The 27527-nt window shown below is 34.6% G+C and overlaps 15 protein-coding genes across 15 annotated transcripts; 8 read left to right on the top strand and 7 right to left on the bottom strand.

The window, feature by feature from the left end:
• Positions 1-303: 303 nt before the first annotated feature.
• cgd1_2810 (S. pombe like (SPAC1805) eukaryotic protein with a possible metal binding domain at the N-terminus) lies at positions 304-1814 on the top strand (the record flags this gene model as incomplete). The annotated part of the gene is made up of 2 exons (XM_628103.1): positions 304-1394; positions 1448-1814. The coding sequence occupies 2 exons, from the start codon at positions 304-306 to the stop codon at positions 1812-1814; spliced, it is 1458 nt and encodes a 485-aa protein (XP_628103.1).
• Positions 1815-2042: 228 nt separating this feature from the next.
• Positions 2043-2564, top strand: cgd1_2800 (conserved hypothetical protein; the record flags this gene model as incomplete). Its single annotated transcript, XM_628102.1, has 1 exon — positions 2043-2564. One exon carries the CDS (start codon positions 2043-2045, stop codon positions 2562-2564), a length of 522 nt encoding a protein of 173 aa, XP_628102.1.
• A 153-nt stretch (positions 2565-2717) lies between these two features.
• Positions 2718-2945, bottom strand: cgd1_2790 (hypothetical protein; the record flags this gene model as incomplete). Its single annotated transcript, XM_001388136.1, has 1 exon — positions 2718-2945. The coding sequence occupies one exon, from the start codon at positions 2943-2945 to the stop codon at positions 2718-2720; it is 228 nt and encodes a 75-aa protein (XP_001388173.1).
• A 1225-nt stretch (positions 2946-4170) lies between these two features.
• cgd1_2780 (hypothetical protein, 4 transmembrane domains) lies at positions 4171-5037 on the bottom strand (the record flags this gene model as incomplete). The annotated part of the gene is made up of 1 exon (XM_628101.1): positions 4171-5037. The coding sequence occupies one exon, from the start codon at positions 5035-5037 to the stop codon at positions 4171-4173; it is 867 nt and encodes a 288-aa protein (XP_628101.1).
• A 455-nt stretch (positions 5038-5492) lies between these two features.
• Positions 5493-9338, top strand: cgd1_2770 (RNA polymerase 1 beta subunit; the record flags this gene model as incomplete). Its single annotated transcript, XM_628100.1, has 1 exon — positions 5493-9338. One exon carries the CDS (start codon positions 5493-5495, stop codon positions 9336-9338), a length of 3846 nt encoding a protein of 1281 aa, XP_628100.1.
• Positions 9339-9646: 308 nt separating this feature from the next.
• cgd1_2760 (yyaF/YCHF TRANSFAC/OBG family small GTpase plus RNA binding domain TGS) lies at positions 9647-10843 on the top strand (the record flags this gene model as incomplete). Its single annotated transcript, XM_628099.1, has 1 exon — positions 9647-10843. A coding segment is annotated over one exon (1197 nt), but the record flags the coding sequence as incomplete, so codon positions are not given.
• Positions 10844-10926: 83 nt separating this feature from the next.
• On the bottom strand, positions 10927-12822 carry cgd1_2750 (AAA superfamily ATpase; the record flags this gene model as incomplete). Its single annotated transcript, XM_628098.1, has 1 exon — positions 10927-12822. One exon carries the CDS (start codon positions 12820-12822, stop codon positions 10927-10929), a length of 1896 nt encoding a protein of 631 aa, XP_628098.1.
• A 185-nt stretch (positions 12823-13007) lies between these two features.
• cgd1_2740 (centromere/kinetochore protein) lies at positions 13008-15593 on the bottom strand (the record flags this gene model as incomplete). Its single annotated transcript, XM_628097.1, has 1 exon — positions 13008-15593. One exon carries the CDS (start codon positions 15591-15593, stop codon positions 13008-13010), a length of 2586 nt encoding a protein of 861 aa, XP_628097.1.
• A 489-nt stretch (positions 15594-16082) lies between these two features.
• cgd1_2730 (Ro ribonucleoprotein-binding protein 1, RNA binding protein with 3x RRM domains) lies at positions 16083-18164 on the top strand (the record flags this gene model as incomplete). The annotated part of the gene is made up of 1 exon (XM_628096.1): positions 16083-18164. One exon carries the CDS (start codon positions 16083-16085, stop codon positions 18162-18164), a length of 2082 nt encoding a protein of 693 aa, XP_628096.1.
• An 881-nt stretch (positions 18165-19045) lies between these two features.
• cgd1_2720 (hypothetical protein with predicted apicomplexan-conserved domain) lies at positions 19046-21328 on the top strand (the record flags this gene model as incomplete). Its single annotated transcript, XM_628095.1, has 1 exon — positions 19046-21328. One exon carries the CDS (start codon positions 19046-19048, stop codon positions 21326-21328), a length of 2283 nt encoding a protein of 760 aa, XP_628095.1.
• A 214-nt stretch (positions 21329-21542) lies between these two features.
• On the bottom strand, positions 21543-22610 carry cgd1_2710 (RNA polymerase II B3 subunit; the record flags this gene model as incomplete). The annotated part of the gene is made up of 1 exon (XM_628094.1): positions 21543-22610. One exon carries the CDS (start codon positions 22608-22610, stop codon positions 21543-21545), a length of 1068 nt encoding a protein of 355 aa, XP_628094.1.
• A 284-nt stretch (positions 22611-22894) lies between these two features.
• Positions 22895-24118, bottom strand: cgd1_2700 (methionine aminopeptidase with MYND finger at N-terminus; the record flags this gene model as incomplete). Its single annotated transcript, XM_628093.1, has 1 exon — positions 22895-24118. The coding sequence occupies one exon, from the start codon at positions 24116-24118 to the stop codon at positions 22895-22897; it is 1224 nt and encodes a 407-aa protein (XP_628093.1).
• Positions 24119-24429: 311 nt separating this feature from the next.
• On the top strand, positions 24430-24633 carry cgd1_2690 (hypothetical protein; the record flags this gene model as incomplete). Its single annotated transcript, XM_001388135.1, has 1 exon — positions 24430-24633. The coding sequence occupies one exon, from the start codon at positions 24430-24432 to the stop codon at positions 24631-24633; it is 204 nt and encodes a 67-aa protein (XP_001388172.1).
• Positions 24634-24753: 120 nt separating this feature from the next.
• cgd1_2680 (HUSSY-3 like methyltransferase) lies at positions 24754-25682 on the bottom strand (the record flags this gene model as incomplete). The annotated part of the gene is made up of 2 exons (XM_628092.1): positions 24754-25584; positions 25641-25682. Coding segments are annotated over 2 exons (873 nt in total), but the record flags the coding sequence as incomplete, so codon positions are not given.
• A 265-nt stretch (positions 25683-25947) lies between these two features.
• cgd1_2670 (ankyrin-related protein, putative) lies at positions 25948-27459 on the top strand (the record flags this gene model as incomplete). The annotated part of the gene is made up of 1 exon (XM_001388134.1): positions 25948-27459. One exon carries the CDS (start codon positions 25948-25950, stop codon positions 27457-27459), a length of 1512 nt encoding a protein of 503 aa, XP_001388171.1.
• Between the last annotated feature and the right edge of the window lie 68 nt (positions 27460-27527).

Raw genomic sequence — 27527 nt, 5'->3', positions numbered from 1 at the left:
TCCTTTACCTATTTCCCTTTTATCTATTCGCCTTATTAATGTACATGTGGCGGATTTACTTGGTTAATAACATGAACACAAATATTACAGGTATATTATTTAAAGAGGGGCTAGCAGAAGGCGCCAACGAAATTAGGTAGATCTCCCGAATTCCAAAAAAAAAAGTTTGTTTTACTACAATAAGTTACTTCAGAAATACGCAAACCTGAAAAATTTTCATGTCTGAGTTCCTTGAATTAGTTGTTGATAGAATTTTTTTTTTAAGGTAGAAATATTTTGAGAAATTGTCAATCTTGACTCTTTATGGAAATTCAGGTACAAACTTGCACTTTTTTTATAAAGTCAAAATCTAGAAATTGCAAATTTCCTAGATATGGAGATTCTAACTTCTGCAACTTACACAAAGGAATACAAGATCAAGTTTGTGATGAGAATCATGAAAAATTAGTTAACAAGATTATTCCTTGTTTTATTGATGGTAGACATTTTGTTTCTATAAATAAAATAAGATCTCATATTAGAAAGTGCTCTAGAGTTAGAGATATTGCATATGAACTTAATCAGCCATTTTGTATGCATAATAATGGGCCTCCTCACAACTTGTTGAATATTAGAGAGAAATTACAAGTAACTGAAACTTCACATATAGAAGAAATCAATCGAAAAGCGAATAAAAACAATCATTCAGATTCCAAGAAAAAATTAATAGTTTCAAAAGAAAGATTGGAATTTGTTGATAAACTTCATGATTTTTGTGTACGTGAATTTGGTAAAAACCCCCATTTTGAATCAAGACAGGTAGATATTGATAATTTAAATTTGAATAGGCATGAACTACAAGCTATAAGTATTTCCAAAGAATTCACCAAGAGACTAATTAATAGTGAAAACTCTATATCTTGTAATAATTCAAATAACAACCTCTTATTTGATGCTGAAAACTCTTTAATAATAGAGTATGGAGCTGGAAATGCAATTTTGTCTTATTGGTTCATTAAAGAATGTGGAAAGCCTCAAAATAAGATTAAACCTTCTAAATTTAGAAGTGTGATAATTGACAGAGAGTCAAGGAGGAAACAAATGGAAAAGCTTGATGAATCTATTTCTTCCATCAGATTAAGACTTGATATTGAACAGTTTGATATTAATTCTCTAATTTTGGTTTGCAACAATGAAGACATTTCTAAAGAGTCAATAAGAGCTCATATGTACTCAAGTTTGGGAAATGGAAATGTACCATGGATTATTAGTACTTTACTTGAGCAAAAAATATGGATGCATGATTCATCAGGAAAACAAATTCAGACAATTGAAGAAGTTGAACAACTCAGTAAAGAAGAACTCAAATATATCTTGACTACTTTATCAAATGGAGGTGGCCCTGATATTTCGAGGTAAGTTCAGCACTTGAAATCATTATAAAAATGTACTTATTGATGCATTTTAGGCTTGAAGAAACTATAATTAACAATTTTGCAAAAAAAAAAATTCTAAAGATTTTTGTAATTTCTAAACATTTGTGCGGAAATGGATTCGACTTAGGTCTTAAATCATCTCAAAGCGCTATTAAAGAGATGAAAAGTGGTTCTATGCTTATTATAATAATGTCCCCCTGTTGCCATCACAGATGCTTGATTTCACAGCATCTTGGGGCCGAAATGCTCAATCAAATAGCTACACAAGAAGGCCTTTTCGATAATACAGAAGAGTGCTTTAATTTTCTTGCATCCATTTCTTCCTGGTCCACTGGAACCAGTGATTATAGAAGCAATTACGGATTCAAAGCAAAATACATTCTAGACTCATGTAGGTAAGTTTTAAATAGTGATTACCTAGGTTTCTATACTGACTAATTTATACTAATAGGCTATTTTGGCTTAAAAACAAAGGGTTTACTAGTTTGGTCTACTCTACATTTATCAGCAAGTCTGTTTCTCCAGAAAATATTCTCATAACTGGTGTTTATTATAAAGACTAGGCGCCAAAATTCGAAAATTAATTATATTTGACCAATTGCAATTATTCGCGAAAAATTCTTATCTATGGATAATGCAAATGGCCAACAAAATATAGTTTCATCTTTTCCACCTCCACCACCATACTTCCGTCTCTTTGATCATGAAGACAAAGTAGCAAAAATAAAGCCACCTCCCTGCATTGAGGGGCCCTTTACTTGCTTTGGCTCTCAGCTCTCTTCGGATATTTCAATTCATCCGTTAGATAGCGACACAATCTTGTATAATGAATCCAATGTTGACTTGCCAGCGGAGTTGATGATGTTAAATGAAATGTTTCAAATGGAAATACTCAAACTTTTGGAGAATTCAGGAAAGGGAGTTGTAGATACTTCATCAGTCAAGAAGATAATTAAAATATATAATAATATGAACCATATATTGGAGAAGCTCAGAATAATACAAACCTATCACCAGATTTGTGATGAATTAGAGGCGCAGGTGAATGAAAAAAATCAACTTTTAGATCAGATGAAACAACATTTAGAAGAATATAAAAGTTTGCTAGATGACTTGTCTAAAGAAAATTCTGGCAAATTGAGCGACTAAATATATTGATAGGGTTAAATAACTTTTTCATTTATATATAATTAGAGTTTTAAAATACTTTAGCGTTTTAATTTTTCTCCCCTTTATATATTATTCATTATTTATATCCACTTTCAAATTACATAATATATAGGTCAATGGATTTGAAGCATTTTAAAAAATTGGAGAATAAAAAAGACTCCCCTTACCATATGTATTGCGAGCAATGTTGGAGTTGATGCTGCAACCAACTCGATCTCTTGGAATTAGTTGTAGCTCTGACCCATGCTTGAGGAAAATTTGTCCTGCAGTGTTGTTTGGATTTATTCCAACACCTTCCAAAGTTATCACTGCGCTCGTTGCAGAAGATACCTTAAACTGACCATTCAGAGTAATAATCATAATTTATGCTAAATGGAGCCTTTAAAAAAACTTACCTGTTCAGATGCAAACTTAATCACTGCAGTAAATGGAGCATCCTCTGGTACTGATAGTCTGGCAATTTATTAACAATAAATATCAACAATAAATAACTTACATCTTGTAAGGTCTATTTCTATCAGATGCGAGAATTATTTTAAAAGAAACTTTCGTGCCTGAACTCATAAATCTATATAAAAACTATATTATGATACTAAATATATTTGTGAGTTGATTTAAATATTGAACTAATAATAAAAGATGTGCTCAAATTTTTCTTTTAGCGTGAGGAAATTAAATGGAGGGAAATTTTTTTTTTTTTAATTAATAATTGAAATTTGAAGAATTACTAATAAACACAATTTATGCACTCTTGAAATGAATAATAATTTGACAAGAATTATTCTTTTGTACTTTTTGTAAGTTTCTACTGAGCTTAATTATTTCCTTATCACTGTTTTTTCAATCAGCTTTATATTCCTTTCTTACACTTCTACTGTGTATTGCGATGAAAAGATGGATATTTTTGGAAAAGTAGATGCTCCTGAATCTTCTTTAATGAGAACTCAGATTTATTTGACCGGGAGAGAACATCCAATTTATCCCAATTCGTCTGGGCATTTTCAAATGTAAGTTGTGCATATTTATATAAAATGTATAATTATTGTTTAGCAACAATTTACCAAAAGGAGAATACCTATTAAGAATTCTGGGACCAGAATATGTATACGATTCCTACATTCTACAAATAACCGAACAGGAATCTAAGGATGGAACAAGACTTGTTTGTAAAAAGAGTGTTTTTGATTTTAAAACAGGAAAACCAGGTGCAATAGTAAATAGTTATGTTTTGAATATAAAGCCCTTATACTCGACAAAAACAGAAAGTGATAACTACGGTGGACTTCAAAACTTATTGTCCCTATTGAAAAACCCTCTAGTCTTGATTTCTGCAGTTTCTCTGGGAATTACATTTATTCTTCCCATGTTACAAGAAAGTCTAGATGCAGAAGCTATGGAAGAAATTACAGGATCTATTCCTGGAGGTAAGTTATCATTAAACTTGAAGCTTGATTAACACATAAATAAAAACTTAGGCAACTATGTCTCAAATTTTTTAACAAAGATTTCATAGTCTAGTATATATAGCAAATTAATTAATAGACTGATGCATTAGTAAGATAAGCATACATAATAATTATGATAATTAAACTCTTAAAAAATTTTTGCCATTCAACGAATATCTGAAAGGAATAATTGGATTTTCATTTAGTAATCCGGCTTGAGGTGAAAGCAATAACTCCTCAGCTGATAAATATTCCCATCCAGTACCTCCAACAGAAACAATGCAATAAATTGAGTAAACTACTCTCAAAATAGAAAATCCAATTGGAGTAGTGATTAAAATGAACAAGTAGTGCAAATACGTGACAAAAATTGTGAGGTAAGCCTGATATTTGTACTTTGATGGGCTGATACAAATATTGACAAATTTATCAATAATACCATTAGAGATGAGTTGTTTCTGAAAATTACCACAACTTAAATCGTCTTCAAGTATTAAAATGCCACAATTTCTAATTAGATGATCGCTATAGAACTTCTCATTAGATATACAAATTTTAGAATAGCTTTCAGAACATTGTTGCAGTAAAGGTTTCTTCCAATCTCGGAAAAACTCGGATTCAAAAATGCAATGATTTCCAAACGAAGATTTATCAAGAAAAATGTAGTTCATATTTGTCAGCATAGCTATGTTAGCTATCAGATTGATTAAAGTCAAAGACAAGCAGGAAATTGCAAGCTTTCTTGTAGAAAATATGGAGGTGAGTAAAGCCAAAATGGATGAAGAAAGCATTGTAAAATAATAATAATAGAAAGTGGTTGTATCCGCAGTATATACTAAAAAAGGGAGGCCATTTGGGTTCTTGAAAGTTATCTGGTAAATTAATATATTAAAAATGATGCAAATAATACTCCATATTTGGAGAGCTTTCCCAAGAGAAATATTGAAATAGCTCTTGTAAGTGGAAAGAATGAATGGTTTAAAGCACCCATAATCATTATAATTCATTTTAGCAGGATGTTCAAAAACTGAATTAATCCAGGTTCATCAAGGTTTCATGATCCATTTGGACGAAAAAATAGGCCTTAGATTAGGAGGGCAGCCTTGAAAAAAAAAATTAATATTCAGTGAGCCTAAGCTTGATATACAGTTTTCATGGAATAAATCAGAATAGTAATCGAATAGGCGTGTTGACTGAGTACGTAGTTCTTCCTAAATTTAAAATTTTTCTTCCAGTAATAATTTTTTTCCAATTCTTTAATTGACTGCAAATCGAAAATGCGCGCGCAGTACTTTTTAACCGGTAAATGGTAAAAGTGCTAAAGGTCAAATTTACAAGAGGCAAAAACGCATAAAAATCCATAAACGAAAAAAAAATTGGTTTGTCTTATCTGGGCAGTAGTTTGGTTCTAAAGCTTTAATTCAGGTATATATGCTTATAAGCTCAGTTTTTGATAGACGATATGGAGTACCAGACTCGGGATAGACTACTTTCTGCAGTTTGGCCGCACATTGAATCATTCAATACATTCCTTTCTGTTGGGTTAAAAAATATTGTGAAGAATTTACCCAAGATTTATGTGGACTCTGGATTTATTCAAGATGATTGCGAGCTAAATGCAGCTTATAGCCCAGCTGAATACCTTAGAATAGGAGTTACATCTGCAAAAATAGGAAAGCCTATTTTTGGTAATTCTGAATCATCTGGTACAAAGCTGACTCCTCAGCATGCCAGAAATGGACATATTAGTTACAGTGCTCCACTATGGCTAGAATTTGAAGGTTATAATTCATCTTTAGATACTGTTTCAAAGCATAGTATTTATGCTGGAACAATTCCAATCATGGTTAAGAGTTCAAGTTGCCATTTATTTGGTCTTGGTACAAAGGAATTGGTTGAAAAAGGCGAAGACCCTAATGAGGTTGGTGGCTACTTTATTATCAATGGTAATGAAAGAGTTATTAGGTATGTAATTCAACAAAGATGTAATTATCCAATTGGACTTAAACGTCCAAGGTTTGCGACCTTTGATTCATTTGGCTCGGAATATGCCGTTTTAATGAGGTCATTAAGAGACGATGGAACTTCTACAGCAAACTATCTATACGGAACGTCTGATCATCAATGTATTTACAGAGTTTTATTAAATAGACAGGAGTGGCTAATTCCATTCTGGCCTTTATTAATGGCAGTAGGATCAATTTATGACTCAAATGTGCTCAGGAGCAAGATCCTCCAATATTGTAATCCAAAAGATGAAAATTTATTCAACACAATTAATATGCTTACTCTTGAATGGGGGCTTGATAACTCAGTCGGTGTTGATGCAGAATTTAATTCTGTATCATTTGGAAATAAGGGGCCTGGAGATACAGATATTTTAGAAAATCGATACTTACATCAAATAGGTAGATTGGTATGGGAGGGCGTAGCCTTCCATCTTCCTCCAGGTAGCCTTTTACAAGAGGCAGGGAGATTCTTAATAGATAATTATGTGTTAGTCCATTTGGAAGAGTGGAATGCAAAATTGGAATGCCTTATTTTAATGTTTATAAAACTAATCAAACTTCAGCTTAATGAAATTCGTGAAGAGTCTATAGATTCTTTTGCGTATCAAGAATTATTATCTCCAGGAAACCTATACTCAGCACTATTTAAAGATGCAATTTTTTCATTTCTACAAAAGATAAGGTCTACATATTTGATTGAGATAAGATCTAAAAGTGGTGAAAAGAATAAAGAGAGTAAAAATGGTGTTAACCTGCTTCGAGATACAGCATACTTTAAATCAGTTTTATCAAAAAATATTTCCATGATACCTAAGCGTCTCCAATATTTTATGGCAACAGGTAATGTGAAAACCACTCAATTGGACCTTCAACAACTATCAGGATGGACTGTTGTTGCAGATAGACTAAATTTTAATAGATTTCTATCCCATTTTAGAGCTGTACATAGAGGACAGTTTTTTACCACTATGAAGACTACGGATGTCAGAAAATTAACAGGTGAAACATGGGGATTTCTTTGTCCAGTACATACTCCTGACGGTGAGCCATGCGGTTTACTTCTCCATCTTTCCCAGGATTGTATTCCTGTGACTCAATGGGATTCACAAGAAACTCTCAGACGATTAAGAAATTATTTAATTTCACATGGTATTTCATGCGATGATGGGCTGGGATCTCTTTCTTCAACTTGGGGTATAGAGTCATCTTCAAGAGATGATTTATATTCACCAGATTTAACAAAATCCATTCCTGTAATGCTAGATGGTAGAGTTTTATTTCATATCCCGAGAGAAGATTTTATGGTATGGGAAAATAAATTAAGAACCTTAAAGTGGCAAACAAACCCCTCTGTATTACCGGTTCATGCAGAAATAGCATGTGTTCCACCAGATTCTGGTATGTTTTCAGGAATTTACATTTTCACCGCTCCTGGAAGACTTGTAAGACCAATTATGCACCTTGAGACTGCTCAAGTAGACTGGATTGGGCCGCTTGGCCAACCATGGATGAATATTGGTGTAACGGAAGAAGAGACTCGTAAATCAACAAAACTCCTTGAAATTCAAAAAAGATTAATTGGTATTTCGGATACTGAGTCTGAAGAACAGCTAAAAAACGACCTTAAAGCTTTAAAGAAACTAATTAAAGATAATGACAGAGTGCTTTCATCTGTACCGGTTAACTACACTCACATGGAGCTCCATCCATCAACAATTCTATCAGTTACTGCAAGCCTTATTCCTTATGCTCACCATAACCAAAGTCCAAGAAATATGTATCAGTGCCAGATGCTTAAACAAACAATGGGTACTCCTTGCCTTAACCACCCATATAGAACCGACAATAAGATGTATAGGCTTTTAACTCCTCAAGAGCCAACTATTATTACTAAAGGATATTCATCCTTTGGTTTTTCTGAATATCCAACTGGAACAAATGCAATCGTTGCTGTAATGTCATATTCAGGTTATGATATGGAGGATGCTATGATTCTTAACAAATCATCTTATGATAGAGGAATGTTCCATGCCTGTGTCTATAAAACCAAAATCATTTCAGCAGCTCCTCCTAGTGCTACAAAAAAGAGTGATGCAGAAAGCTACTTCTTTCATAATATTGGGCCAGACGGTGAGCTAGTTGTTAAAGAGCTTTCAGCAGATGGGCTTCCTAATATTGGCCAAAGACTTACAAAAGGCTCACCAATATGTAGGGTTGAACGTATAGGTTCTGGAGGGGGCCCTTCCAATGCAACTATTCAAACTTATCATGACGATGAGGTTGCATTTGTCGAGAAAATTAATAGGATAGCTAGCGGGATTTCTATTGAACTTCAACAAGATTCTTTAAGTGGAGGGGGAGGAGATGGGGCTTCAAGTTCTTCTGGTTACGGAGAAAAGGTGTCTATCAAACTAAGAATCGTAAGAAATCCTATGGTTGGTGATAAATTTGCCTCTAGACATGGCCAAAAAGGTATTCTTTCAATGCTTTGGCCACAAGAAAACATGCCATTTAGCGAATCTGGTATGGTTCCTGATATTCTATTCAATCCGCATGGTTTTCCTTCTCGTATGACTATCGGTATGCTCTTAGAGTCTATGGGAGGAAAAGCAGCTTGTATTCATGGAGCAAGAAGTTTGGATGCAACTCCATTCAACATTAATATTTCTGATGATCTTTCAAGATCTGAAGAGAATTGCGAGGATGACAAAGCGGGTGAAAAGACTACTGTGGACTACTTTGGTAAAGCTTTAGAAAGAGCAGGTTTCCAATATTATGGGTGCGAACCACTTTATAATGGAATGACGGGAGTAGAGCTCCCATGTCATATCTTTATGGGAGTTATTTATTATCAAAGACTTCGTCATATGGTTGCTGATAAGGCTCAAGTTAGAGCAACCGGTCCAATTGACGCGTTAACTAGACAGCCTGTTAAGGGAAGAAAAAGACATGGTGGTATTAGATTTGGAGAGATGGAAAGAGACTCTCTAATTTCGTATGGTGTCAGCTCTATTCTTGTTGATAGGTTACTTATTTGCTCAGACGAGCACAGAGCATATGTTTGTCCAAAATGCGGACTTATAATCTCTTCCATTTCAAAGAGGGCTATGGCACAATCAATGTCTAGTAGCAAGCTTTCAAATTGCATCCCACCTATTGCGGTTTGTAGGGTTTGTAAATCTCCCTGCAGAATTATTACGCTTCCATATATCTTTAGATATCTTTCAAATGAGCTTGCAGCAATGAATATAGTTATTCGCCTACATCTCCAACAAGAGGATGTTCCTATTAGTAATTAAGAGATATATTGAAAACAAACTACAAAGGAATCTATTTTAATATTACTTAAGTAATCATTAGCATAGCTTATATTTGTTAATTTTGTTAAGGCACACAAAATCTTATTTTTTCTGGTTTTTTTTTGACATTTTACATCAATTCATAAATTGTATTTATTGGCTTTGCGAGGGGGAATGCGTCTCTTAATTCGGCGGTAACTCCATTTATATGGCAAATATTAATTATTTGGAAATAAATGAGTTAGGGCAATAAAATTTGCAGTTATTATTGTTACATTTAATTAAGTGAAATACGAAATATCTGTTGAAAAATGCCACCAAAAAAGAATGAACAGAAGGAAGTTAAGGTGCTTTTGGGGAGACCCAGGGGGAATCTAAAGATGGGATTGGTAGGCTTGCCTAATGTGGGAAAATCAACAACTTTCAACCTACTTTGTAAGCAGGCAGTTCCAGCGGAGAATTTTCCATTTTGTACAATAGAGCCTCATGAGGCGAGGATGAATGTACCAGATGATCGTTTTAGAGCACTTTGTAAGCATTTCAGCCCAAAAAGTGAAGTTCCTGCAACTTTGACAATCTTCGATATTGCGGGGCTTGTCCCAGGAGCTCATAAGGGTGAAGGTCTTGGAAACGCTTTTCTTTCCAATATCCAGGCAGTTGATGGAATTTATCATGTAGTTCGAGCATTTGAAAGCGACGAAATTGTACATACGGAGGGGGAGGTTAACCCTGTCAAGGATTTGGAAACAATCAGTAATGAGTTGAGGATGAAGGATTTAGAGAGAGTTGACAAGCTAATTTCAGAGCTGAACAGGCTTACGAAGAATGGGACAGACAGAACAAAGAAGGAACAAGTAGCTGCTTTACAAATTCTTAAGGACGTCTATGCTCACCTTGAGGCTGGCAACTGGATTAGTAGCAAATATGATTGGAAGTCCTCAGAGGTTGAATTGCTTAACGAGCACCAGTTTTTGACAGCAAAACCTGTTGTTTATTTAGTAAATCTTTCTGAAAAGGATTATATTCGTCAAAAGAATAAGTTCCTCCCCAAAATTGCTGAATGGGTTAAAGAGCACATTGATGGAGTAATAATACCTTACAGTGCTGAGTTTGAAGCGGCTTTGGCTGAGCTCCACACTGAAGAAGAAAAAATGGCATACATCAAGGAAAAGGGGGCCTCTAAGAGTATGATCGACAAAATCATCAACACTGGTTATTCGGCACTAAACTTATTACATTATTTCACAGCAGGAGAAGATGAAGTTAAATGTTGGACTATCAGAAGTGGAACAAAAGCTCCACAAGCTGCAGGTATTATCCACACTGACTTTGAGAGAGGCTTCATTTGCGCAGAAGTGTACAAATTTACCGACCTAATGGAATTGGGAAGCGAAGCCGCAATTAAAGCTGCAGGAAAATATTTACAAAAAGGCAAAGATTATGTTGTCGAAGATGGAGATATAATTTTCTTTAAATTCAATGTTACTAATTCAGGAAAAAAGTAGAATAAATATAAATTAAAATAAAGCATTGATAAATTTTTATAATTCTTGATTTAGTTCTGAAATTTGATATCCCACTAATTAGACTATTTAGTTAAGGATTTTTTTTCAGAAGTTTTTGAATTTGCTTCCCTGCTCGCATATTTTTCATAAAGCTTATTTTGAACAAGGATTTTAAATTCACTGACATTAATTAGCCGATCACCTTGCAGATTCTGAATTTCATTGGCAATTTCTTCTGCAGTAGCTGATACTTCATCATTATCTTTTTCACGTATACTTTCTAAAAGTTCTTTTGTAGATGGTAATTGTAAAAAAGAATGTCTTTGGACTTTCAGTAAAAGTTCAGTTGAGAAGTCACCCATATTATTTCTACTTGTCATAATGATCATTATTCCTGCAACTTTTCTTGATACTTTAGAATTAAAATGATCAATCGCCTCCTCTAAGCTCCTATCTTGTACGTTTATCTTCATTTGTTGCAATAGATCATTACCTAAATCTCCATCTTGATTAATTGATATAACTGAATCCAGAAGATATAGAAAAGTAGATGCAAGCTCTTTATTAATTTTTGATCTGACTTCACCTTCAGATATATCATCTTTTTTTGTAAAAGCTCCCAAAGTTTCAATATCATCGAATACCAATATACATGGTCTAGAATTTATTGCATTTTTAAATATGCGTCTAAGATTACGTGTTGTAATTCCGTGAAAGGGGCTTATTAAATCAATAACATTACAAAGTAATACCTTCACTTTTGGGCTAATAGATACCATACTTCTGACAAGAGTACTTTTTCCACTTCCTGAGCTTCCCCATAAAAACCAAGATATTGGATATCCATATGTATCAATTTCGTTTTCTGAAACTTCAGAACGTTCACTAAACTGCTCTAATGCATTTATTGAATCTTTGATAGATTTTCTAAGCTCATTTAGTCCTACAAAATCACTATCTATTGAGATTTTGGTTGCAATCAAAGAGTCAATAGAAGAAGAATAGTAGGAATTTAATAATTTTGAATTATATTTTTGCAAGAAATCTTGTGCATCTTCATTTCTAATTTTCATTTTGCAATTTAAATTTATATCCTCTCTTTTTAAGATCCTTCTCCCAATATATTTAGTAGCAAGAGAGTGTTTTAATTCAAAACATAATTCGATCAATTTGGAAAATGCACTGTCTTGATGTGAAACGGAAGCAATTATCATCTCAATTACACCATTCTCAACTTCAATACCCTTAAAAACATCTTTAATTAGTTGAATTAAATTAGATTTACTAGCTTCCCATTCAATAGAAAGGTAGATCTCGAACATTCCCTTTCCCAATAAAAATTGAGGTGGTTTGAAATATGGTGAAAGCATTATTAAATGAATATTAAAATTTTCTTGCATCATAGCGCGTTCAATAAATCTTTTCAAGACTCTGTAAATAGATTCTTCAAGCTTGTTGGAGGCATCATCTGTGGTAGTGTTGAAAACTCCAAAATGTGTTACTTCTTTACAAAACTCATTATCAGAGTCTAGACCATCTTCTTCTTCAACTTGTTTATTAGCTGAATTCTTAAAGAATAAGGAGTTCGACGTAAAATGTCTTGGGAGTTCAATAATTATGAAGTTATTAGACTTATCTTTGCTACTGTTAATTATTCTTTCGAACTCATTGTTTAATAGACTTTCAAGTGGCAATATTGGAGCATTTAAATATAAGTAATTATCAGTAATCAGATCAATTAAGTTAAGATCGATTGTGCTTGCTAACTCTTTTTCTGAATTTTTTTCCAATTCTTCATTAAGAATATGCAGAACTAGACCCTTAATATTATTGGAAAGTGAATCTGCTACTTGCTTATATATGCATATGTTTGTTGATCGTGGGCTAAAACCTCCATTTTTATCTGATAAAATACCTTTTATGTATCCTCTAAAAATATTTAGTGCATTTGAATTCAGTAGAGACTTATATACAGTCATTTGCTATTCCCAAAAAGATCAACTTAAGTAATTCCCAATAAAAAGTTATTGTAGGACATAAGGCGCCAAGTACATGTTTAATTCTAAAGACTTATATCGAAATGTAACTAGCAAAAAACGACAGCGAGAACAAAAATTTATATAAAAATGAAGTAAACCTACTTAAAAATGTATAATATAGTGATTTAAATAGAGGAAACAATAATATAATATACCTCATCGACGTTAGATGAGAGAAATGGGTTCAAGTTTAGGATTCCCCTTATTTCATAATCTTGGAAAAGTGCTTTTATTTTATTTTTTTGCTGAACTACGCTCGCAATATCTGCATCAAGAGTATCTCTAAGTACGGTGAAAGATTCCCAGTGCTTAAGGTAGCCAACAAGGGAAGGCGGGTCATTATATATTAGTCTAGAGTTGTGCACACCAAAATTAGATGCTGATCCATCCTTATTATTAATTTTGAATATATGGCATTCAAAAAGTCTTTGTATTTGTGATGCCAGGTTATTTAATAGAAGGACTAAGGCAGACGCATCGTCTGGTGAAACATCCTGCACATCGTCAGAGGTTGCAAGTTTTAAAACTTGGTCAAGAGTAATTCTTATAGTCTCGTCAACAAGAATTCCAAAGCTTTCAAGATAAATATTGATTGGAAGAGTGGAAGAAAACATTGAAGAAACTCTCTTAAGCCGTTGGACTATGTCAACAATTATTGTTTCAACTTCTATGAATGTTTGATCTAAAGACATATTCTTCATTGATTCCATTGAAAGTGCCTTTTCTTCTAGTAACTCACGTATTGATTCAGACTCTTTGGTCAAAAGGCTGGAAATTGCAGTTTCTTGAAGTTTCCTGAGAGTTAATAGGAGGTCAACAAATGAACCAATATTTGGAATTGGTGGTGGAAATTTACTACCATATGTGAAAGGAATTAATATTAGATGGTGAATTAAATAGGTGCAATCTGTATAAAATGTAGCAGCAAAGAGAGGATCACTGTCTAACCTTTCTTTGTGAATAGTTGGTCTGAGTAATATAAATAGCATTACTAACTCCCTGACAAGGAAGTATCCTTGCTTTGCAGAGCTTAAGCAATGCTTTTGAGCATCCAAGAGAGCTTCATCGAGAAGCTGATGTATCTTTTGAATCAGAGAATGAGCACAAGAACTAACTCCGCAAATTTGAAGTTGGAGAAAACTTTCGTTTTCATTTTGGATTGAAGAAAATGAATCAATCTCCATATTACCGATAAGATCTCCTTCACCAATAAGGCTAATTAGGTTTGAAAGGTCATCGCATTTATCTGCCTTTGATTTTTGTACCCCACATTGCTCAAGCAGATTTGTAAGAGACCCAATTTCTGTGGAATCGTCAACTAAAATGATAGAGGGATCATCGCGCATTATAATCTCCCTTGCGAAGTTCAAAGCATGCAACTTCCTCTCCTCATATCTACTTGTCTCCAGTTGGTTAACGTAATTTGAAATTGTGTCTTCTCCTGCTGGGATAATTTGAAGTGATCTGGCTTGAACTTCAAATTCTCTCAAAATCTGACAATCTTTTGTGGTGGGTGTTGAAGAAACACCGTGCAATAATCTGGGTGAAATCCAACTCCAGGTGTACTTACCAAACAAGGAGATCACTTGAATATTACCTGTAAAGCAGTCATCAGATAAAAACTTAAGAATCGAGATTAAAACAGGAATTGCATGTTCATAAACTGATCGTTGGTTATCACAGTCTTCTACTCCATCAAATTCCTTATTTTTGTCACCTGACTTGTTACACACAACCTTATATTCCCATTTGCATTCATTGTGAAATCTAGTTTCAAAGGGAAGCAATTTATACCCGCAATTTTTCTCTGTAGAGAGTTTGCTTGATTTGGAAACCAGAGGATCTAGAATATTTTCAATACAAAGTTTTGAAAGATACGCTACATGTTCATTCACAACGCCAAGTGATATAAGAGAGTACCAGACGTCTTGAAGAGAGATTCTGACCTCATCCCCGTCTTCTGAACAAGGCTTTTCTGAGTCATACCCAAGGCTAAAATCTGACACCTCCATAAGCACGCTTCTTGGAAGACTCAGTCTTATTCTTATTTCGTTGCGTTCGAAATGGAAAATATATCTAAATAGTAGCTCAACGATACTCACAAGTCTTCCCCTTCTATGGAGGTACTCAATCTTCACTTCTTCAAAAATGTCCTTTTCTTCTTCGACTTGTTGTATAGCTCGGTTCCCTGTAATATTTTCTGACCCAATTTGGTTAATGTTGCTGTCGTCAAAGTTGATCTCATTCAGCTTTTGATCAGCATTACTTAGGGCGTCTGCTGCCAAATCAAACTCATATTCAACCAAGTAGTTATCAAATTCGGCAAATATAGAGTGAAGCTGTGCAATAGTTTCAAAGAAAATACTTGCTTTCTTGAGAGTCGCTAGGTCCCTCTTAATGCTATTTATTTCTTCCATTTCAGAAACTCCTTTTGAAGAACCTAAATCGCCCTCAACCTTGGTTTCAATGGATGCAATTGTTTTCCTCAATGCCACAGTTTCTGTTTGTAGAGAGTCCAATTCTTTCTTTGACTTTACATAGTTTATGTTTGAAATATCAATGCTTTCTAGTACTGACTCTCTAACAGTTCTGAGCTCTTCCTCAACCGTCCCTAAAAGTTTTCTTATGTTTTCTGGGAAGCTACCACCTAAGTTCTCAGATTGTGCTTCAGATAGTATCTTGAGTTTAATGCTGGAAAGTAGATCATCCATTATGCCCTCTTATTCTATTATCCTCATGTTATTCAAATTTCTCGTAATTTTTATTGCTACCTATTTTTATATCTTCAGAATCGAAAATAAAAGGTTACAGCTTTTAGCCTTAGTTTGCTATCGTAGACTAATTGCGATTAAGAGAACTGGTAAAGAACAAAAATTTTTATTAATTAGTAATGCAGTTTCTGCCAGTCCTCAATTTAAGAGAGCAATTAGTCCCCTCACCTGTAAATGAAATTAAATCTTTGAGGGGCGTCAGAGAGGAGCTACCTTACATTGAAATACTGGCTAAAATTTGGGCCAAGTTGGGCGGTAAGGTGCACCTCGTGCTGTAAAAAACGAGGAGGCATTGCGGGGAGCTGTCAGCGCCAAATTGGCTTTGTCTACACCAAAAGTTATAATTTAGTAATAAAAGCACAAGCAACACCAATTCGTCCTTAAATTGAAAAAGATAAGGATTTTCGAATAGGAAACCACATTAATCTAATGATTGATGAAGGAGCTTCTGAGCTTGAAGTTGTGAAGGTTGGAGAAGAAGAAGTTGGGTATAATAAAGAGGTTGAGGAGGAGGAGGAAGGCCGTAGTCTTAGCACTTTCTCAGATAAGGAAGTAGAGTCCAAGGACCTCGCAAGTCTCGAAAAATCGGGCCCAACTGAAGCTGGGGAAGAAGGCTATGCATCTGCCAATGTTACGGAGCTTTCAGTACCGGATCCTAACTTAAATGGGCATCCTACTGGGGATGTATCAGAGGATGATGTAAGTAGTTACGAAAATGATAGGAAATTAATAAATGGTAAGGTAAAGGATCTGAGTATCGGATCTCGCACCGAGGAGGGTCTGTTGACAGGTGGAGAAGCTGCCTCTGAAGAGGGAGAGGAGCCTGGCGAAACTGAGACTGTTACCGATAATTCTGCCTCTGGAAAATCAGACAAACAGGGAATAAAGGGTATCCCTAGGATACCTAGAAGAAGGTCTAGGAGTCCTAGTCTGGAGGAGGGTCAGAGTGTTGAGGAGTTTAGCAAAATCAGCGGTTCCTTTTCGCCTCATAATTCAGGTACAATTGACTCAAGCCATAAGAAACGCAGGAAAAGAGCAAATTCGGGATGGGACGCTCAGAGCAACAATAGCTGCAACTCCCCGAACTTAGCTCCCGTACCAGGAAATCCTCATGGCCATTTCTCAGGGGTATCTGGTACCTTAACTGGAAATAATGGAGTTGTAACTAACTCGAATTCTAATTTGGGTATGGGTCCTGGACATTCTACCATAGGATCCGGAAATAGTATCGGAGCAAACTCTACTGTGAGCTCAGGTACAACAACAGGGGCGGGGCCCAGGCAAAGCAGTCAGATATCTCGCATCTATGTCGGTTCTCTGGATTATTCACTGAACGAGGCGGATCTTAAGCAGGTTTTTGGCTCATTCGGCCCAATCGTGAATATTGACATGCCCAGAGAAGGCAACCGCTCTAAAGGCTTCTGCTTTATCGAGTACACATCACAGGAGTCAGCAGAGATGGCTTTGGCCACAATGAACAGGTTTGTACTAAAAGGAAGACCAATTAGGGTAGGCAGGCCTACTAATGCGGCATCTAGTAATGGTAATCAATCCGGAAGCGGAGGCATAGGAGGAGGGGGCTCAGGGAATGTCATTAATCCAAATATTGCTGTTTTTAATAACAACCATATTACCCATCAAAATCATCAAATTCAATCAGAAACTACTCACGGAACAGGAATTGCAACTCATTCACAAAACAGAATTTATATTGGTTCTGTTCCCTACTCTTTTACAACTGACGATCTGAGGCATATTTTCAAGACTTTTGGTGTTATCCTTAGTTGCCAATTAATCCCTTCAATAGAAAAGCCAGGTACCCATCGTGGCTATGGCTTTATTGAATTTGGTACTGCAGATCAAGCAAAACTTGCGATAGAAACTATGAATGGCTTTGAAGTAGGCGGAAAACAACTCAAAGTTAATGTTGCAACTGCGCTTAAACCTCAAGTAGGCGGTGGGGGCGGAGGAACTCAATCAGGAGTTTCTGGAGCCACAGTTGGCCAAATACCTATGATTAATCCTATTCAAAATGTGATACCCTCCCAAATGCCCTCAATGGGTATTCCTCATCAAATGGTTTTACCTTCAATGATGCAAATGCCTAATGTGGCTCCGCCTCCACTCCCAATATACCAACAACCACCTGGGTATCCATTGAGCAATGGGCCTGCGCCATACCAGATCCCCGGTGCAATTTCAGGATCTGCTAGTAGCACCAACATTATTCTGCTTACAAATATGGTTGGCCCTGATGAAATTGATGATGAACTTAAAGAGGAGGTTAAAATAGAGTGCAGTAAATATGGAAAAGTTTACGACGTTCGTATACATGTTTCGAACAATATTTCTAAACCTTCGGATAGAGTACGTATTTTCGTCGTATTTGAGTCGCCATCCATGGCACAAATTGCTGTTCCTGCACTTAATAACCGCTGGTTTGGCGGCAACCAGGTTTTTTGCAGCCTTTACAATACTGAAAGATACTACTCCTCCTTCCTCGATGACTAAGATTTTTAGTATCCTTTTAACACCGCCTATATTTCTTTGAAAGATATCAGGCTAATTCTTTCAAAGCCTATTGGGATTATATTTTTTATAAACCGAATGAATATTGATAAGAATTTACTCCTGAACTACCCTCGATATATGAGTATTTTTCAAGCAACGATATATTCCTGCTCGAGATTAGGTTTAATTTTTTTATTATATAATCTAAAATTGGAATTTTTTTTAATAATTTAGAATTTGAACACTTTGTTCAACATCTATTAGTTTAGAAAATCAGAAATTGGCATATACTATTCTGTATGTGTTTATAATGTTACAGTTTTCATTTGAAGCTTTTAGCTTAGTATTTTTGTCAACTTTTATTTTTGTTTGGAAGTACTTATTATGTTATCTGTTGTAGATTATTTGCTTGAGTTATCCTCTAATCACTCATTTCGCTTAATTATTTGAGATTCTTCAGTGGGGGCATTATTGCAATATTTATTTTTTTCAAATAAATACGGGGTAACGTGGTTTGTTTTTTTTTAAGCGGGAATTTTCCAATATGCTTATTTCCTTGATATGTATTATTAATCATTGCTTTTCAAATAGTTTATTTAGCAAATAAAAGGAAAGAATCATAAATTAAGTGGGGAACTGCTTTTTAAAATTTGCTTGCTAAAAACAAGTATATAGATGAGTTTACTATTTTAATATTAACTAAGTTTTGAATGATGAATAAACAAATCTAACGCTAAAAAAAATCAGAGCTTAAAAATACTGAATTCCTTTATTTCCTATACAGACAACTTTTGTTGTGCTCCATCAAATTAAAGCTATATAATTAGTCATTTGACTAAATATTTATTTGATTTACAAATTAACAATTGTAAATAATTATAATGGAAAAAAATGAGGCTTTCTCTTTAGATGACCCATTTGACCTTGAATTAAATCTCAAGAGATCAAGTATGGAAATGGGCTCAGAAAACCATTCAAAGGAAGAAAATGAGGCGAAAAAAGCTTGCATAGATGATGAGCCAAAAAAAGGTTTTGGATGGGAAATTTGTGTATATAATGAAGATATGGGGAAAAATCAAACCTTTCATGTTTCTGAGGAAGTGGGGAAAAGATTTAACTATTTCAGATTATTGGGTGAAAGAAGCTCTACTTTGGAAGGTAACTCAGAAGTCCAAACGACTTTTGAAATTGCAAAGATTATCTTTCAGGATTACGGCCATAATAACAATGGTATATTTAGGAAACTCACACCAGACAACTTGGAAATTATATTAATTACCCTAGACTACATGGGGTTTCTCCCTATGGTTGGTTCAAATACCAAATGTCAAGAAGGTGAGGAGTTTGATGTTGACGTATTCTGGTCGATGCTAGCCAGGAAGTTGAGTTGTTTTGACTGGTTTGAATGTGAATCCTCAATAGTTAGCATGAAAATAAGACAGAAGATATTAAACCTATCTTTAAAACTTCAGAATGGGTTTAAACTCCTTCTTGAATTGGTGCAATATCACCAGATGAGGGATGTAGTGATTTCACTTGAAGGAGGGAGAATAATTAGAGAAATTTTCAAGAATAAGAGTGAAATTTATGGCATAAGGATTATCAATACAATTTGTGAGTCTCTTGGAGCTCAATGGTCACCTGAAATTTCCAAAGTTGAGGATTTCCTTAAAGGAGTCACAGAAGAAAACGATATCTTTGATGCAATTTCACATGTTTGGCAACCTACTCTTTGGTATATTAGCGAACGAAAAACAATTAATAAATTCGCCCAGAGCTCTCCACATGTAATTACGGGCGAGATGAGTGGGTTTCCAATTGAACTTGAACTTTACGCAGACCAAGATAACGAAGGGTCTGCAACAACAGTAAATTTTGCAATGGAAACACTTCCACCAAGTCCTGATGCTTCAATTACTAGTGTAACATCACTTGGAATTTTTGCATATCCAAAAACTCGTTGTACCGGTTTTTTTAATTGTTTTGCAGCTAGAGCTAAGTTTTACTTCGAAAACACTTTTCTTGGAGAAGCTACATTTGATTTATCTTCCGATGGTATCAAAGCGTTTTGTCCGATAATATCAGGTGGTCCCAATAAGACTGGGCTGCTCGTGACATGCAGAATAGATGAGTTTGTAAAAAAAAATAAAGATGAACTACTAAAGCTCCTAATGGAAAATCAAGCAATATTTAGAAACTCAGAAACCTTAAGAATTTTACAGCCTTCACTTAATAATAACATTTCTCTTGACCAGATTACTATCAGTCATTTGAATGTAGACATTAAGATCCGGTTCTTTCCGTTGAGGACGCTAACTCTCTATTTACTGTACAAAAAGAGCCTTGAGGTAGATACAAAGTTTGTAACTAAATTTTCCTTTTCTCTCCAACAAGATGTAGCCGAATGGCTTGGAACTTATTTTACATGCGTTTGGATACAAATTTCAAAGCAGAGAGACTCTCTTTTTACAAATAGATATAAATCAATTCTCTCTCTCTCATCCAAATCATTACGAGGCCAGAAAGGCACAAACGCTGACTTAAGTGTAAAGCACTCTGAGAACAATACTCCAAACCCTTCAACAAGATACTCATCATCTTCATCATCATCATCATCTGACTCACTTGATTTCCTTTCATTAATTGAGAATGAGAGGCATTTATATGGCGAAAGCCCTCATGACAACCTGCTAAGAACAGGATCTAGGACTTCAAGCGCTCAAACTTCAGACTTCATAGGCGAACTTAGCCAAGATTCTGAATTAAAGGACAACCCATTTTCTTCATGTTTTTCTGATACGCTATCCAATACATGTTCTAAGATTGGAGTTAACAATTGCTATATTGACCCAATATCTCCAGGTATTTCTCCATTTCCTCTGATCACTGCTTGGTTCAAAGGAGTCGGGAAGCCAAGCGACAGTTGGTGTATTCATAATATACTTTCAGAAATACTCTCTGATGATTTAATTACTAGGCACTTTACAGATGTGCTAACATTAATACAGACTTGTGAGTCTTGGGTTGATGCAGAATCTTTGTCGAATATTAGGCAGCAATTTATTCATTTTATGAACAACAACAAGCTCGATTCTATCGGTGCGCTACTGTTTGATTGGATTCGTCGCATCCCGAAATCCCAAGTTCTTGAGTTAAAAGACTAGAAAATTAATATTGCTAATGATGTATTATTTTCCTCGACAGAAAAGATGCTGGTCACATTTTATTTAGATAAATTATTGCTTTTTGATTTTGTTACAAAAATAAGTTAATTTCGTTTAAAAGTTTATTTAACTTTAGAATCATAGCCTACAAATAAATATATTAATAGAGTTCTATTGCCGAATCTAGATTTTGTTCTTAAAGCTCATTTTTAAACTAAGATAAGTCTAGTACTAAATCCATTGCTCTTTCATCAGCAGTAATATTTACCCCACCAGAACCATTAGTATCCAATCCGCTCTGTGCTGTTTCAGAGCGAGCAACTCCTCTACTTAAAGTATTTAATTTTTCTTGTAAAATTTCAAAAGCAAGTTCTACAATACTTTCGACAGGTAGGGCTCCTGTAGACTCTACCAAGAAATGAAATTTATCAGGTTTAGTATCAACTCTGATCAAGACAGGATTAATGTAACCGTAATTTTTAGTTAGATTTACACATTCGTTACAAAAAATGCATGACTTTGAACTTACAACTTCTAGATCAGGAAGTTCCTCTGTCTTTGTTTTGGTAGAATAGGCAGAGTTTTTGTTCAAGGCATATTCAGTCTTTGAAGTACTACCTCCCAGAGCAAAAACATCTTTAGGGCAACAATTGACAATTTCCTTACGTTGTTTCAAAGTTAGATTAGAAGAAAGAGAATAGTTTATTCTCACATCCGCTTCATTTGTGAATGTAGCAACTGAAACTGGGATCCATTTTGCGTGAAACTTTCCAATACCCTTACAAGCTGTCATTCTCATTGCAATTCTCTGTCCTGGGCCAAGCTTAGCTATTAAAATTCCATTATTCATGCCATCAACTGAGTCGTCCTTCTTTGGGACAGGCATTGGAACTAAAGTAGAAGTTGCAACTGGCTGAATATCATAATGAGTTACATTCCTTGTAGCACCACCCTCACATGTTACATCCAACAAATACTCAACAGAGCACTTGTTGCAGCGTTCTTGGCATTCACATCTATCCTTGAAGTTAAAATCACGTATATTTGTGCTATCTAAAGGAATCAAACCCATTCTATGGACAATAAATTCATCGTGCAAAACAGATGTGTTGTCTATCATAGTAACAAGATCAATAGCTAGAGTTGGAATTTCTGCTAAAATTATTCTTCTCAAAGTATTTGCCATACTCAAATCTGTGTTAGAAAGGGTAAACCTTATTGAGTTTGGAGTTAACTCTGTAATCTCCGCCTTGGGAGATCTCATTCCCTTTCCCAACATCATCCCAAAGGTAGTAATTAAAACCAATTTAAATAATAAGATATTGAATCCCTTAATTCCAGCTTAATTTAAGTCTCAGTTGAATCTGTTCAATAATCTTATTTTTTTTTTGTTCTTGCGAAAATTTATGACAAGAATTTAGAATAAATTTTTTCCCGGTACCTTTTTTACCGGCAAAACTTTTTAATTACACACGAATTAATAGATTGTAGCAATTTTCTAATAAAATAATAAGTTATAAAGATTAATATTAATAAAAAAATAATTAGAGATTAGGAACAAATTATCTACTCTATTTCAGAAAGAATTTCAAGTTTAGGTGAGCTTTCCAATCTTTTAGTCAAAACTTCTACTCCAGTCTCGGTAATCAACAAAGTATGTTCAAATTGAGCGGATCTACTTCCATCTAATGTTGCCGATGTCCAATCATCTGGCCAAGTTATATCTTCAAATCTACCTGCATTAATCATTGGCTCAATTGTAAATACATGGCCTGGTTTCATAGTTCCGACGGCCTTGTTATTCTTATAGTGAGGCACATTAGGAGCACAATGAAATAAAGCTCCAACTCCATGCCCACAGTAAGTTTTTACAACAGAAAAGCCTTGTTTATCACAAATTGACTGAATCAGATTGCCTATTTCTCTGTACATTGTACCAGGCTTGCAAATCTTGATACTTTCCTCTAAGCATTGATAAGCCACTTTCATTAATTTCATTGATTTCTCGTCAACTTTTCCAACCGGAAACGTTTCATTTAAATCCGAGTGTACTCCTTTATAATATACAGAAATGTCAACATTTACAATATCCCCTTCTTCCAATGGCCTGAAATCAGGGATCCCATGGCATATTATCTCATTAACAGAGGTGCAACACGACTTTGGAAACTCCCAATAATTCAATGGAGAAGGATAAGAGTTTTTAGAAATAATGAAATTATGAACAGCTTCGTCAATAGCATCAGTTGTTACTCCAGGTTTTATCATAGAAGCAGCAATATCAAGAGCTTCTCTTCCTATCTTACAACATTCTCTAAGGAGCTCAATTTCTTCAGCTGTTGCTGTAACAATTGCAGAACTTTTTTTTCTTTTTAATTCAGAAAATGGTCTTCCCTCCTTATCATCAGCGTAGTCTGGCCTCAAGATATGGCTTGGAACCTTTCGTTTAATACTTATTGGATAGGGTCTTAAAGGCCCTGTGAAACCATTAAAGCCTATAAACTTTGAAATATGTGAGCAATTAACCCATGTTCTAGGATCATCTAGGATTACATTCTTTTTAACCAAGTCAAGAGAAACTTTAGCAACTTCTTTGTTACTTCCTCCTAATTGATGTTTTAGTTTATGAATGGCCCAGTTTTCTTTAAAGCAGACTTGGGAACAAAAAAAAGATGTCTTTAGTCCCAACTTCTTGCATTGAGGGCATGATAATTTTGATTTTGTGTTGGAACCACAGCCTTCACATGAAAAAATCTTGGAATCATTCAACTCATCAGTATTATCCGTCATCTTAAACAGATACTAATGATTCAATAAAGTTTACAATAATAAAATTTTTTATTTAAATCTACAAGATCTCACGACACGCGCGCTACAATTTGGGCTTGACAAATTAGTCACATTCAAGTTAAAAATAACCATCAAACCCACAACCATTGAATCTGCTTCCGATGTCTGGGGTAAGTTTAATATAGCTGGCCACGAAATGTTTTTAATAACGAATTAAATTTAACCTTTTTTAGCTTGTTGCTGTAAATCCCAAACCATTTCTCTCCAGCCTTATAAACAAGGTTGCGATTGTTTGCTTAAAATGGGGAAACATGAGATACAAAGGCACCCTTGTTTCCTTTGATGAATATATGAACATTCTTTTAAATGACTGTGAAGAGTGGATAGACAATACCAAGAAAGGAACGTTGGGTAAAGTATTTATTAGGTGCAACAACGTATTGTATATAAGTAGAGCTGAAGAATCTAAAGAAACTAAAACTGAGATTCAAAAAGATGAGGAAATGGCAGAATAGCTTTTTAATATTAATATATATAATCATAGGCAAATCTAATTATTCTAATAATACTTTGCAACGAAGATACTAGTTCTTGAACACTTCTCATTGTGATCCAAATAATATATTATAAAAGTGTTAAAACCCGCTCTTTCTTTTTCTTCCTGTATATTTGGAATCTGGACGGACTTCAAAGCCCTTAAGTCTCTGAACATTCTTCTTTTCCAAAATCCACTCCCTTGACTTTACTCTATGCTCTCTTTTGTTGCCCCTTTTCTTTGTCTTTAACTTGCATCCTGATCTTCCCAAATTACTTGCTGAAGTCATTTCTTCATCATTTTCGTCTGTTAGTCCTTGCGGGAGGGTTTGAGGTATTGTAGAATAGAACCCTGCCCATAAACAAAGATAGTATTTTTTTGCTTTTGAAGAATTTGGAAAATCAACCACTAATCCCCCTCCAAAGCCAGACTTTAAAGCAGCTGAAGTAATCATTTCCACTTGAGAAGGGGAATCCGGGTAAAACTGGAACACTGCTCTTGAACCTCTATTTAATGAGTTGAAAAGCCATTTAAAGAAAACTAAAAGCCTCTTATAAGGATCATGTGATTTTCTATCAGCATTACAAAGCCATTGTAAAACAGATATACTTATTGCTCCATCAAAAACGCCAGGTCTGAACCGTAAAAGTTCTCCCATATCAGCAAGTAAAGCATCACCGGTTGACTCTGAGTCATCATCGTATATATCCAGTACATTTAACATGCCTACGCTAATATCTATTCCAACCCAAACGTGGTTGTGATCTTCTAAAACTGAGCCACTTATTCCAGTTCCGCACCCAATATCCAATATCAAACAGGGGTGTTGAGGTAATAAAAGTAGTTCAATTGCTCTCTCTGTTAACTTAGTTTGAATATCAATAATTCGGCTGCTCTTTGAATACTTTATAGCCTCTGATTCATTATAATACTACGAAAAGTTGTTCCGTTAATTAGCTTCTAAATGCAATCCGCAACTAAACTTACCAACTCTGGTGGAGCCTGAGTTTCAGGTCGAGTCATTATCTTATTACTAAAATAACCCTATAATAAAAATAATTTTCCTTAAGTTTATCTCTAAGATAATGGCAATTTCCTATCAAATTTTTGTATATTATATCTTTTTATGTTAAAATTAATTTATAAATTGACACGAAAAAAAAAGGCGCATAAATGGAAAAAAAAAGTAAATTCTGACTATATTAAAATTATAAATCGAAAATTACAAGACAAACTTTACCCAAGCAACTAGATAATTTATTTTGATATATTGGCATTCAATTAATTTATGTAAATGAGTTGCGTTAAATCGAAAGAGGATTCTAATTTAGGAGATGCATATGGTGACATTACACGTCTATTTAGTACCGTTACGAATGGAACGACAGTAGAGGCAATCAAATATATTGTGGCTCTAGTCGGGAGCTCTAAAGAAAAAATGGATATTGAAGAGCATTTGTTGGGGTACAAAGATGGAAATGGAAGAAATGTTTGCCATTTTGTCTGCTCTGCAAAAAGAAATGACACATTAAAGGCTATTATAAAGCTTGCTCCAGGAATAGTTAATAGTCTTGACAACAGTAATGAAAACCCACTTTTTCTTTCAGTAAGAGCTCAGGATATTGAATCAGTCACTACATTGTTAAAAAGTGGGGTCGAAATTACAAGAAAAAATTCAAGTGGTTGCAACGTGTTACATTATGCATGTCAAGTTGCAGACCTCAACCTGGTGAAACTGATTATTTCCAGCCTAAAAAGTGAAAACCCATCTGAAATAGACTTATTTGTCAACACATGTAGTGATGAATTTGGAACTCCTCTTCAATGGGCTTGCATGACTAACAATAAAGAGTTGATTAGTTACCTTTTAAATAATAAGAGTAACCCAAATAAAGCCCCATTAGGTAAATTAATTCCTTCTCCTCTTATGATAACTATTGGAATTGGGAACACTGAACTTACCGAATTACTTTTGAAATCTGGAGCACTTTTGGCCGAAGCTATGGATTCAGAAGGGTATACACCAATCTTTGCTGCAGTTGAAAAGAATGATGTTGAGTTATTATCACTAATCATTAAATACATGAAGTTGCAGTTATGCGATGCTTCAAACCAAATTGTTAAAGGGAATTCTATTTATTCATATGCAATAAACAATCGTTGTTCTGAGGAAATCATGGAAATTTTGAAAAGTCATGCATTAGATAGTATAAAAATTGATAATATTCAGCAAATTGAACAAGGACAATCTACACAAATTGAATCCATAGAATCGATTGAATCGAGTGAATATTCTTCATTAAACGACGAAAAAAAATCTTCTGAGCCCGATATATCTCCTGAAGTAATTATTGAACAGGATCTAGAAGATATAAGTAATTACAATGAAGTCGAGGCTGAACGGCTTAAAGCAGAGGCAAATTCATTTTTTAAAGAAGGCCAATTTGAAAAATCAATCGAAATGTATTCAAATGCTCTCAGCCATTTAATGATGAAAAAGAACAACTTATCTGAAGGTGCAATCACTCTCAAATCAAGTATACTTTCTAATAGGTCTCTTTCTTACATAAAGATAGGAGACTCTTCTAAGGCTTTATTTGATGCTACATCATGTATTTACATAAATCCCAAATGGAGCAAAGGGTACTACAGATGCTCTCAAGTTTATCATATGATAGGTGATGTGGCAAATCAAGCCTGTTATCTATGGGATGCAATTACAAACGAAAATTCAAATAGCGCACTAAAGCAGGAATATTTGGATGCTTTTTCCCAAATAATGAAAAAACACAGGCAAAGCCAATAGTAGTTTAATAAAATTGATCAAATACTAACAGACTACTTAATAGCTTTAAAATACCTTAATTTCCTTTT

The sequence above is a fragment of the Cryptosporidium parvum genome, chromosome 1 (genome assembly GCF_000165345.1).
Source record: "Cryptosporidium parvum Iowa II chromosome 1, whole genome shotgun sequence".
Taxonomy (NCBI): domain Eukaryota; phylum Apicomplexa; class Conoidasida; order Eucoccidiorida; family Cryptosporidiidae; genus Cryptosporidium; species Cryptosporidium parvum.
The sequence above is the reverse complement of the archived record's forward strand: the minus strand, read 5'-3'. Positions and strand labels throughout refer to the sequence as shown.